Raw genomic sequence first — 13007 nt, 5'->3', positions numbered from 1 at the left:
GGAACAGAAGTAGGGATACTACTTTACTTTGCACGCCTTGGGGCATAAAAGACTTCAGTACATATTTCAAAAAAAGTTAATTTGCCAAAGCAATTACTGCCTAGTTTACTTTGTCAAGATTCAGTGCATTACTTAAAATTGATTATCTGTATCACCTTAATTTAGGAGTTTTATCCTTGAGAAAACAAGGAGATTTTTTTTTTCTATTTTCACTTCATTGGCTTTCTGTCCAAGCTACTTTTCTTTGATGTTCCCTAACTTGTGCAGACACACATACACGCACGCACAGAGATGTGCCCAGAGACATATCCACCCACACTCATAAAATACCCATACATCTAAGTCCTAACTTTTGCACAAACACAAATAAATGTTAAAAAAAAGCCGAAAATAGAACATTCTGGCCAACTGAATTTAAGTATGCAGACTGCACTCTCCCCACCTCAGGATACTCCAGGAGAAACTGTGAAATAGTGAGCGTGTTCACACTTATGTTTGCTTGTGTGCCTTGTATATTTTTAAGTGCATAATATGCATATGAAACAGAATAGAGGATGTTTATTAAGAACATTTCCCTTGCAGATCTTTCAGATAAATCAGTGAGTTGGCTCGATTGGCCGTCATGTTCTAAACATCAGGGTAGAAAAGGCTCATGCTTGTATGCGTGAGCTGTTTATGTGTCCCATTTTCTCAAATTCAAACTGCATATGTTTGATCTTAGAGCATTTCATGTATATTAATCTAATTAATCTAAGAGCAAATAGATCAACCAATCCAACAAACGTGTTGATTTTAAATCAGAGTAAAAAAAAAGAAAACTATTAAAAGAAATTCTATCACATCAACTTCATTAAACACTTGTATGTCTCTTTGCTTACACCCCCACATTCTCAGTCTACTTGAATTTGGTGTGATCCAATTCAGGCAATCCCAGAGGTGCCCCCCCACCCCTTCAGAACCACGTCAGGAAACATCAGAGGAGTGGGGGAATAAATGAAATAATAAACGGCACATAACACAACAACCAATATCCCATCAAAGGAGCGGCTGAGGATATTAATTTCGACACTGAATGGAAAATGAGGCTCTTAGATATACAAATCGCGTTGGCGCATTTGCATAAAAACAAGATTAGCATATGCACCGACAGGGAAGGGGAAAATCTGCTTCTCGTTTCTCCATTTTCATATTTTCTTTATGGTTTTAGAGACTTCAATAAACACTGAATGACACCTAAATCTTAAGTGAAAGCACAAGTGTGCAAATAAAAAATCTGCAAACTCATACCAACATACAGAAATCGCAATTGAAACTCACTGTTTTGCACTTGAAATATAATGATAAATAAGTATCTATCAAATAACAATAGCATTATACATTGTGCACACTTAGAAGCAAAGACCTTGAATGAGCACAAATGTGGTACAGAGGAATTAACGGAAGATTGTGACATTTGAAAATGTTGTCTAATTTGAAGGATTTCCTATAAAATAGTTCCTCATCCACTTATTTTCAAGCAATGTGTGGAAAGGACCTGTCCAAAGACGGCGCTCTTTTTAGAGGCTAATGCCCAATGACCCCATCCTATGCTTTGACGATGACACGTAGACAGTAGTCTCTCCTTTTATTATTATTATTATTATTATTTTTGTAAGTTATGGGCTCAGACTTTTCAATTCATAATCCGTCATATAAAAACATCACTGGTATTATTAGAATGGAAGTATATGGAGGACATTGGTGCTGTTTTTCTGTGATGCACTTTCTCAGGTGCCACAGGGATCAGAGAGGTTAGCCTACAGATGTGAAAGGAAAATAGAGAATCATGCCTTCTTCCTTCCGTAAAAAGGAAAATATTTGTTCAGGCACTTAAACACTGCTATATTTAAGGAGCCAAGAATCTAATTTCCAGGTTTTGACAGGTTCACACCTGGAAAAAATACCCAAGGCGAGATTTTCCACAGTTAATTTTGGTCCACTGGGGTATTTCTTCATGTGAAGCACCATGGAAGTAGACAGGCAACACAATGTGAAGCTAGCAGATACCTTGACTGTCTCCATTGTGGTTAAGACTTTAGCGCCAGAGCCTTGAGCTTGAAAGAGCACTGCATTGATTGAACTTAGCACTAACGTAAGACTCTCTGGCTCACAATGGACAGTTAAAAAGTATCAAAATTGATGCAGCAGAACTAGAGATATTGCCTTTTTGTGCCATACATTTTTCTCCCCTGTCAAGCCTTGGCCCCTACATTGCCTGTAATGCAACTAAAGTGCCAACGGTTCGGTCTGAGTTGCGGGTGTGTCACGCTATATTTTACCGAGCAACACTGAATCTTGGTCCTTACTGCAGCTGAAACTACTGAATCAGGATTTCATTTCAAATGCAATCAGGACAACCAATCAAACCAGAACAGGACGGGAAGCACTTCAACATTTCATCTAGTGAAGACCTACACAGGCAATCAAACCCAGAGCGGAACTCACATTATTCAGAATGAGAGGTACACAAGTTCCCCCAGCGACTTGATCTGGCTTGATTGTGTTGTGTGTTGCTGAGGTGCTCATCAGTTTGATCCAGCCTTTTTGGAGCAAGCAGACAGGGTTGAATTGGCAGAGCAGGCTTGCATATGAACATTTTACTTGATCAGTTAAACATGTTTTGGAGACGCCGTTAAATCCAAAATGTCCAAGCAAAAGATGCAGTTGCTGTTGTTTACATGTTGATTTGATGTTTTAACTGTAATGCCAACATGCCAAGGGTGATTTTATTTTTGTATTCTTCTTAAATGTCCATGTAAGCTTAGTAAATGTTACCGTTCATTGTTAATCAAACATCAGCTAAGTATTCATTATACCAAATGCATGCATAAGTAGATATAGAAAATACAATGGAAATAGGAGCTATGCTGAAAAGAGGAAAGCTAAATATAGAGAATCCAGGAAGTATGAACTTCTGAGCTGTGGAAAGTCTAATAGACTTGCTGACATTGAGCTTAGGTGTCACGTCTGTCTCCCCCTCTCTCTTCCTCACTCTTCCTCTCTCCTTCTCTCAGCTGGCCAGCAGTGTGAATCGAAATGGCAGAATTAGATTCTCATTCTGTGGGTTCTTTTCTGCTTGGTTAGATTGTGTTTTGGCTGAGTAGATCCCATGTGATGTGAGTGGTTGTGTGTGTGTGTGTATGTGTGGGTGAGTTTGTGTGTGTGTGCATGTGCTTGCCGCCTACAGTACCTTCCTCAAAAGTGACAGAGTTTTCACACTGTCATTATTTTTCTTCAGTTTTACAGCTTTCCTAACACATTCTAAACAGACAAGAAAATGCTGCATGGGTGAGTGAGGCGCTTAGCACAGAGCTTATGTTTAAAAGCTGCCTTTAGTCAATCTGTACATTTAAAAAGACTAAACCAAACCGTAGCCTGGAGTAAATTCACATACTGTATGTATTCGGTCATTATTTTTGCAACAATGCTAAACCGTTTTCATTTATTTTCCCCTTATAATCCCTCCTTAAAAGCCGGGGGCATATCCCAAAACACCATATGGGTAGAAAAGCACCCTGTAGAAGTCAGCAGCGACTGAAAGAAATTAAGAAAAAGAGGCTCCCGTGCCAGTTATTTCAACCCCTTGCTTAATTAAACGGCACAAAATACAATGCACAAAGAAAAAGATAAAACCCTTATTATTTTGTGCCTGTAAGACGACATTTCTAACCAGTTGGCTCCACTCTGGGATTTCAGGGACTGCTGAAAGTTAGTGAACATACCTGAGCCCGAGATGCCAGGATCGCCCGGACAGGCAGCGGTGTTGTTGCACATGCGTGTTTCCCGCAGGGCTCCGCTGCATAGTGTCCCATAGGGAGAGGAAACGCATGATCGCGTCCTCACTTGCCAGCCTTGCCCGCACGTAAGAGAACACACACTCCACTGAGACCACTCCTCTGCCGCAGGGTCGCCTAAAGAGCAAGACGGAGGTGGACAGAGACAGGGTCATTCTCAATGATTCTAGTTTAGGGATTTTACCGCTTCTGAGAGAGTGAAAACTGAAGAGCTGTGAAAAGGTGAAGAGGCCTACTGACACAACAGCTTATCGTACAAAAACAAGGCTTTAAACCAAAGTAATAAAGCATGGGGGACGCAACAGGTGACAACACATCCATGTAGTTCTAGACATGCATGTTCATATTGTCTCGTTAGATTTGTAAGTGTTTATACTGTGTAATTGTAATACTTTTACCATGGGGGTAATACAGCCAAAAAAGGCCACAACAAAGAAGGAGCTACCGTAACTTTGAGTGGACAGCACTTCATTCTCCCTCCAAATGTTCCCAGGACTGAACAAATCATCACGTTTGCTTTTTTGATTCATGTTGGCAATTCTAGGTTTATTTACTGAAATAAAATGAAAATCCCTACAGTAGGACGGCAGTGACACATTGCATTATTTCAGTGGTACAATGAAAGAAAAACTCAATTGTAATGCATACATTTGTCAAGAGAAAAGCCTGGGACTTTTCAACAGACTCTTTATAGGATTAGTGTTTCTTTTCCCCCTGATAAAAGCACAAGATATTTATTTTGAGCTCGGCTTACAAAGGGTACATTTTTTCAAGTGTATAATCTTGACATAAACTAGCTTGTGATGCTCTGTCATTACCCAATAGTCTGTATGATATTCCTGCATACACAAGTATGGGGGATTCGATTCAAGCTCCTTAATGTGAATAAACCTTGATTGAATATTCATAAGGCTGATGATCCTGTTAGAGATTCAATCAAATGAATACTCATGGAATTATGGCAACACAAGATCTCCCAGATAATCCAAAAAGGATTGCTTTAGTTGTTAATTTAGTGGCAAAGATTGGGATGTTTTCTGGGGGATTGTGAGTTCTGCAGGCGGCTGGGAAGAGACTCCCATTGTTCCCTCCGAGTTACGCCCTTGACAGCGAGAAAAAAAAAAGTGTGAAGTCATCGCGCTTCTCTCTTTCTAAATTGTTTATGAGCGCCGTGTCCTTTGATCGAGGCGTCATCACATGGCAAAGAAGGAAATCTAATTAATTGCATGTCCGTTAATCGCATTACATCTTCATTAGCATGCCGTGAGTCAGGGCTTAAGCTCATCACACATGCCTGGAGGAGTGGAAGAATGGGGAGAAGAGAGGGGGGGGGGGGGGGGGGGGGGTGAGAAGGACAAGACAGAGCCAGGGGTTTCCCTTGTGGTAGGGACTCCCTCCTCCGCACACTGGGAGCTATGAATATGTAAATGTGTGTGTGTTTATATGTGTATGCTTATGGGCACAAATGTGTGTATGACCTATTCTAATGCGGTGAATCAGCCACCATGTAATGGCATGTATGTATACGGCAGATTCCTCTGCTTATATAAGCTACATGTGACATATTTAATATGGATCATGTCATAAATAATTCCATTAGTCATTTGAAATCCTATTCATTATGTAAGATTTTAAAGTCGCACACACGCAACGGCCAACTACAGTAGCCGCCCCGGAGATCAGACAGGCTTCGGAAGGTGAATGTATAGAAATTATTTATTTTTTATTTAGTGACATACACCGCCTGTTAAGTTGAATTCTTGCGTCCCAGGCTGGACTCATGCACACATTACTCACCAGTTTGTGCCTGAAACACACCTGGCTGGTCAGCTGATCGAGGTCTCTGGGTCTTCACCTTCAGATCATCATCATCATATGGGTCTGAAATGGAAAAAATTGAGATTTGACTTACATTTACTTTTCAGCTTGTATTGAATGGCACAGCTGGATATAGATAATGCAGCACGAAGTTGAACTCTAAGAGCATAAATGCTGGTGTGTAGATATCAACCTCCTTTACTACAAACATTTGTGCCAAGACATACAGATAGTTGTTTTTAAAGCTGTAGTCAACAAGTCTTCATAGGCATCGATATGTACTTTGTACATTCAGAGAAGTAAAAAAAGCACGTTTTTTAGTACATCCAAACACGACTCTGGCAAAATAATATACAGACGCCTACATTTCCTTGGCTTGCTCCCTGTTGCAGAATATTTAAAGCACACATCGATACATTTCAGCACACATTGTACTGAAATGTAACAGAACGTCAAGTCTACAGTATAATCTCAGAAAATCAGGTGGATGCTTACCCTCTCATGAGAGGCAAAGCATGAAATGTCAATTAAATATAGGTTGAAATGCAATGAGAGGAACGATAAGTCAGCAAGCTATAAAAAAAGCCTTGACATGGTTATGAAATTGTACAAATATTAAAGCTACACTGGAGAATGGCCTGGATCTGATTTGTCAGAGAGCTTATTTATGTTAGAACACCTCATATAAATGTCGAAACAGAAGGATTGCCTAGAGAGGAAGTATGGAGAAAGTGAAATCATGCAACATATCAGTTTATCTCAATTGGTACAAACATACGGAGGCACAGTCTGTTCTGATCTGTGCAAATGGATTTGTAGGCTTAGTTTCAGCAACTCAAGACTTAATCAACTCCCTCGGCAGTAGAAACAATCTTTGATTTAACAGATCAGTTTTTTACTTGGGTACTTTTTGCCTATGGGATTTTCTGCAGTGCTTGAAATGACATGAAGCAGCTGAAACATACAGTTACATTACATTACATGTCACTTGTTAGACGCTTTTATCCAAAGCGACTTACATACATTCAGTACTGTGGGCAATCCCCACAGGAGCAATTTGGGGTGAAGTGTCTTGTCCAAGGACACAGCGGAATGTTGACTGCAGCGGGATTCAAACCAGTGCCCCCGTGATCCGAAGATCAGCGCACTATCCACTGAGCCACAACCTCCAGCTCACATGGAAATGCCATTGTGTGTGAATTAGATTACAGAGTGCAAAAGTGAGATTTCCCACATTAACTTCTGTCAAAATGTTGGCCTGAGGAAGAACACAGACATGCATGCACTACAAATCCTTGCATCCCATTACACACACACACACACACACACACACACACACACACACACACACACACACACACACACACACACACACACACACACACACACACACACACACACACACACACACACACACACACACACACACACACACACACACACACACACACACATACAGCATGAATGGATGGGAATCGTAGTTAGGGTCTGATTGTTCAAACGCCCCTCACAACCAGCACTCTAATTTGGCCTTTTACAAAAATAACCCTTTGAAAGGAATACAAGACTTGTGTTTGTTGTCGTCTAGATCTCGCCTTTTGATCGATGGTGTCTAACTCTCCCTCCCATTTGCTTGTTTTGTGCTTCGTTCTCAGCAGGACCACTTGTGCTTTAAGGCCAAAGAAAAATATTATTTCTGTGAAACAATGTGATAGTTGTGTTTATGTGCTGTGAAGATAATATCTGCATCTGGCCCTTGTTAAAACAAACGATGCATGAGTGTGTTTCTTCTCTATATTGAGACGAGCAAATGGTGCAACAGCGCTCTGAAAGTATTTTCGAAGACATATTTTATCTAGTCGACTCATTGCCTAAAAAAGACTTCTAGAATACTGTTGTGTTTCATGTGACAATCAAACAAAGTAGTGCTGCACATACCAGCAGCTCTGGGATTTACGGGTTTTTATTAGCTATAGTCGGGTCAGAGCACAGTACAAAACGCCCACTTGCTGAGCTGCAGGTTTTACAGTAATATCTTACACCTAAAACCTTGTGCAAGGATATATTACTCCTACTCTGTGCTAGATATTTGTAGCTTGCAATCGACAGTCCCTAGTTTTCTACATTCATCTTCACTGTTATCTCCCACCATAATAAGATGACACATCATCCTAAACAATCGACATTCACACAGAAGGATATAGTATACACTTTTGTTTTACGTAGGCAAAACTAGAAACGATTTTATTAAAGGTCAACTGTCTACTTAATGGATTCTAGAGTTACGTAAGTGGGAAATCAGTGACTCACAATATATCACCATTTTCAACAAGATAACTCAGAGTTTCACTTTAAACAATTCAGAAAAATTGATCTCATTTGAAGGCTCAAGACAAAGTTCAGATCCGTGTGTCTGAATCATTTTATGGCAGATTTGGCCACAACTTAAGCCGTGTGTGGAGTACATTCAGCCTCCTGGGATACAGAGGTTAGTGAAGCAGGGCAGTGGAGTAACATCTCACATAAAATGACCAGTGAGGACAACTTTCTCTATCTCTTTAAAATCTCTCTATGTCTCAATGTGTCTACTTCCTCACTCTCTCCCCCAGGTCTACAGCACAGAGGAGGATATAGATGGACACCGCTGCGGAGTCCGGTACAATCGAAGGTAAAGATCAATATGGATAAACCCCTCAGGAGTACTGACCTTTACAGTCCCTACTTTATTGTTTAATGTTCTCGAGCACACTTTAATGGACACATCATTGCACACTTCATCAAATCTTCTTGCCCTCTCTCATCCCTACTCTGTTACATCCATTTCAGCTGTTTCTTCATCTCCAAAGGAATCTGCTTTTTATCTATAGCTGTCAGTATCACTCCAATCGTGAGAAAGGTCGATAACCCTATGATTGGTCGGGGGCAGAAGTGGAGATTCAACATTTGAAATGATGCCTTAGTGTCATCTGACAGAAGTGCCAGTGGGGTCCTTGAATCTTGCCCTGACAAATGAACAGATCACCTTTGCTTTAGTAACAGTGCAGTGCATGGACCATATAAAGTGATGGGTCATTGCCATTTGGTATGTAGGGTTTAAGGGCATTTCAGTCCACATAAGTCAAGCTGCCTTTATAAAGTGGATTAAACAAAATGTTGTTAAAAGAATATGAATAAAACTGATAACAGTGCAAGACCCTGCTTTAATAACCAATTTCAGCCGTCTGTTATTTTAGGACAACCATTTGATTTGTCTGCTTTTTTTTAACCCGCTAAGATGAAAGCAATGCTTCCCAAAGTCATTCAAGTCTTTGCTCTTTGATCTCTCTCTTTCTTCACAGACCAAACATTTTGATATAGTAGAATGTATAAAGACCAAGTCACATCCACAGCGTGGTGATCGCTATCGCTCAGCAGGCAGCTTTGTCAGCTTCCTAAACTCAATGCAAAGAGCGACAGGATACCCACAATAAACACACACATGAATACATCATATTGGACCAGTGGCGAGCCGTCAGGGCCCTCTAGGCCCTCTGTGAGGGCCTAAGATATTCCAAAAAATAATATTTAAAAACAATAAAAAAAAAAAGAAAATGTAAAATATATATTTTTTTAATATTATTTTTGTTATATTTTTCATTAGTTTTACCGAAAAAAAACTTGATTGAATAAAATAACATTTCCAAAGAAATAAATCCTTCGAATCTGCCTGTTCAGTCTCTGTTTAAATGTCAGTTACTATAGAGTGGCGAAGTCACGCCCACTTACTTCCGGGTAATGGGACCTTATTTTGGAAAAATTATGCATTGAAGTCAATGGGGAGAGAAAACTTATCTTTCGATCCCGTTTGAATTGTGCCATGAATTACACATATGATGTTTGTCAATCTTAAAAAATCATTTCCATGTCAAAAAAGTCACAGTTTGTCGTAAAACTGTTGAAATATAAGACTATGAAAAATACGCAACTAGAAAGACTACAAATCCCAGAGTCGCGTAAGTGATGTCACAATTGAGACACTACGATATACGTATAATACCGTATATATACGATCAGCGCCATATAGATAGAGTCTATCTATATGGCGCTGGCTAAGATAAGATAACTTTCACAAGATGCCTGTGTGCTTAGTACCAGGTTGTTATTATACCAGCAATGGGTCTTGCTCGTTCTTTCGCTTCCCGTCTGATGAAAGAGGAGTGTGTGGATCAAGTTAGCTACCTAGCTAGTAGCTAGCACGTTAGTTAGCATTACAGCCTTGTCATTTTTATTAGCCTTAACATGAAGTAACATTAAGTAACCCAAAATGTTAAACAGTAAGAGTAGTAGTCATATTTCGTGAACCCTTTGAATAGTACTGTCACCGGTGTGATCATTCTATAATACACCATTTAAGCCCGGGGGAGAAATGCTAACGCTAACATTAGCATCGGCGATCTTCTCTACTTCATGCTATCTGCACAAATGGTTGACATTAAACATTAAAACGACCAGGCAGTTCAGAGAGAATCAAAGGAAGGCAGGCAGGCAGCTTTGCATGACATTCTTCAGGACGTGTTTCATTGTGGTGATAGTGAGGGTCGTTCTGTTGACAAGACAGTAGTGACGGCCAACTTGGTGACGTGTGTTGTTGACGAGAGATGTAGTTCATTGAGCGTTTCACACAAACAAATGTGTTACTTCACAGTTTTACGACACATTTTTTTTTTTTGACTTGCAAAATTATCTTTTAAATTGACAAACATCATATTTGTAATTCGTGGCACAATTCAAACGGGATCGAAAGATAATCTTTCTCTCTCCATTGACTTCAATGCATAATTTTTCCGAAATAAGGTCCCATGGGGCTCAACCGGAAGGGGAGGGACTTCGCCACTCTATAGCGGGCCTCTCTGCGATTCACAGAGGGCCCGCTATAGTAACTGAACGAGAGAGTAATGTCAAATGACAGTACAATTGACCAATCATATCTTCCCTCTAAATGGGTGGGTTTTATTATCGCGGACTTTATGACGAGTTCCGCCCGCTGTGAAACTTTTCTTGTTTCCAGAGCAACAACAACTTCCTGTCAACAGCGTGAACTCGCCTTCAAAATAAAAGCATGCCAAATTACACTTAAGACATACAACTGCAACGAAAGTAACAAACACAATGCAATATAATTTTCAATGTCAAAGAACACAAATTGGGTTCACAGGTGTTGTTTTGTGTGGTAGAGGGTCGCTGTCATTGATGCGTTTTGCACCCTGGGCCGTTGTTTTGATATTCCGCTGAAGTATACGCTGTGACGTAATAACTCTTTTTTTTTCTTTTTTTCGAGGGAAGGGGTGGGGGTCAGAGGGCCTAGGTATAAAGCTCACGGCTCGCCACTGTATTGGACACATTAAAAATCACACACGTAAGCAGTGTCACCAAATCTCAAATATATACCTTCATGTAGCTCAGACACACGCTGAGACACACACACACACCTACACAATAGGAATTAAATAGGACTGATAAATAAACGTCATGCAGTAAAGCGGTTTTGAGCTTGTACAAAGCAGCAGGCTGGGGAAAGGGATTGGGGCAGAGCCAGTTAGAGCCACAGGCTCCTTTGTCAGACTGAGCCAGGATTTAGGCCTGCTGGGAAGCCTTTATGTGTGTGTGTGTGTGTGTGTGTGTGTGTGTGTGTGTGTGTGTGTGTGTGTGTGTGTGTGTGTGTGTGTGTGTGTGTGTGTGTGTGTATGTGTGTGTGTGTGTGTGTGTGTGGAAGGAGAATACATATGTTAACATATAAAACAGCTGTGTTAAGTATGTGGCAGCGGCAAAACAGTGGCACGAGAATGTTTGCAGTTGACTACTGTCAGCTCTTTCAGTGAAGCGTTTGATTGAATGCACACACTCCTAAACACGCACAACAACACACACACTCCAGAACACACACAGAGCAATTTCTCAGCCGTACATCAAATCTGAGTTTATAGCTCTCTGGTGCTGTCCATTTACTCCAGGGTCCATCTGGGAGAGCCCAAACTGATAGAAGCGCACCATAATGGACTTTTTATAAGCTACTGGACAGACAGACCCACTCCATCTCTCTCCCTCACTCCTCTCTCGCTCCTTTCGCACTCAGCAGCAGATATGAAGAGAGACGTTGAATCATATTGGTGCAGGGCAGCGTCTGCTTGGCTATGGGGGCCTCAAGGTCATTTGAGTGCCCTCAAAATGGATTCAGAATCGAGTTTTCTCATCCCCTTGGGCTGACGGGTTTGTTTCACACCTACACACACACAACATATATACACAAATCCTCATAAGCCCTGGTATACTTCCAAACTGCTAAATTGGCTTTGTTTCATTTCACTTTCATTCTCCATCTCAAATTGCCCTTTTTCCCCGTTTTTCTTTCTCTTATTAGATATTTTCAAATCTTCCAATTCCCACACCACAGAGTCATTTGGTCTATCGTTCTGCCCTCCACCCCTCCATCCCCTGTCTTCTACTTCAGCCTCTCTATCTCTCAGTTCCATAACAATTCGATGGATTTACAGTCCAGCGGACCCAGAGGAAAGAGAGCTACAATCAAAGAGCAATCAATGCAGGGATGGCCAGAACAACTCATCTAAAGCGGGGCAAGCAAGATTACTGTGTTGCATGTGCCTGATCAATTGCAGACAATTTCACCCATGGTTTAGCATGTTTGTGCAAGGAACTCTGTATGGGGCTTTGCAGAAAGATAGCGAAGTGTTTACAACACAGCTAGAAGCATGTTAAATGAAATGATGTCACTTGTAGACTATTCTGCACAATGTCTATTATATTATATTTTATTTTCTTACACTATTATCTATTTTATTGTGTGGCACTGTTGGAGGAGCCTGTGACCTAAGAATGTCATTGTCATAATTACACTGTAGCTATGTACATATGACAATAAAAGCCTTGAATCTTGAATGTTGTAAATGTCTCACATGATCTGCGCCACATTTAATACAGGGTATATGCAGGAATCCTGAAGTCAAATGTAATACCTTTTAAGACCTTTTTTAAGACGCTTTCCATACATTTTAAGACCTCATCGCCACTTTGAGTTTTAACCGGTTACATTGGCGACACACTTTACCTCACATTTACTATATAGAGTATTGATTGTCCTTCCTCCTTATCTTCCAACCATTTGGACGCAGACTTGCATTTCCCCATAACGATGTTGTTTAACAACCGGCGTAAACGGACCTTCGCGCGCTATCAAGCAGTGAGCGTGCGATGTCCTGTTCAGATGACGTCAAATCCAACGGGATGCCATCAATAAACTACACACAATCACACTACACACCTACGCAATGATTACATTCAGGCAAACTTTAGAAACAACCT

At 40.6% G+C, this 13007-nt stretch overlaps 1 protein-coding gene across 1 annotated transcript in view; it reads right to left on the bottom strand.

Moving 5' to 3' along the window:
• adgrb2 (adhesion G protein-coupled receptor B2) overlaps nucleotides 1-13007 on the bottom strand; it is a 205936-nt gene that overhangs the window by 100437 nt on the left and 92492 nt on the right. Inside the window, exons 3-4 of the mRNA XM_034124811.1 lie at nucleotides 5631-5714; nucleotides 3762-3950 (exon numbers count right to left, since the gene is read on the bottom strand). Of these exons, the coding sequence (XP_033980702.1) occupies nucleotides 3762-3950; nucleotides 5631-5714 (273 nt within the window). The remainder of the gene's footprint in view (nucleotides 1-3761; nucleotides 3951-5630; nucleotides 5715-13007) is intronic.

This window comes from Trematomus bernacchii, unplaced genomic scaffold, assembly GCF_902827165.1.
Source record: "Trematomus bernacchii unplaced genomic scaffold, fTreBer1.1, whole genome shotgun sequence".
Taxonomy (NCBI): domain Eukaryota; kingdom Metazoa; phylum Chordata; class Actinopteri; order Perciformes; family Nototheniidae; genus Trematomus; species Trematomus bernacchii.
The sequence above is the reverse complement of the archived record's forward strand: the minus strand, read 5'-3'. Positions and strand labels throughout refer to the sequence as shown.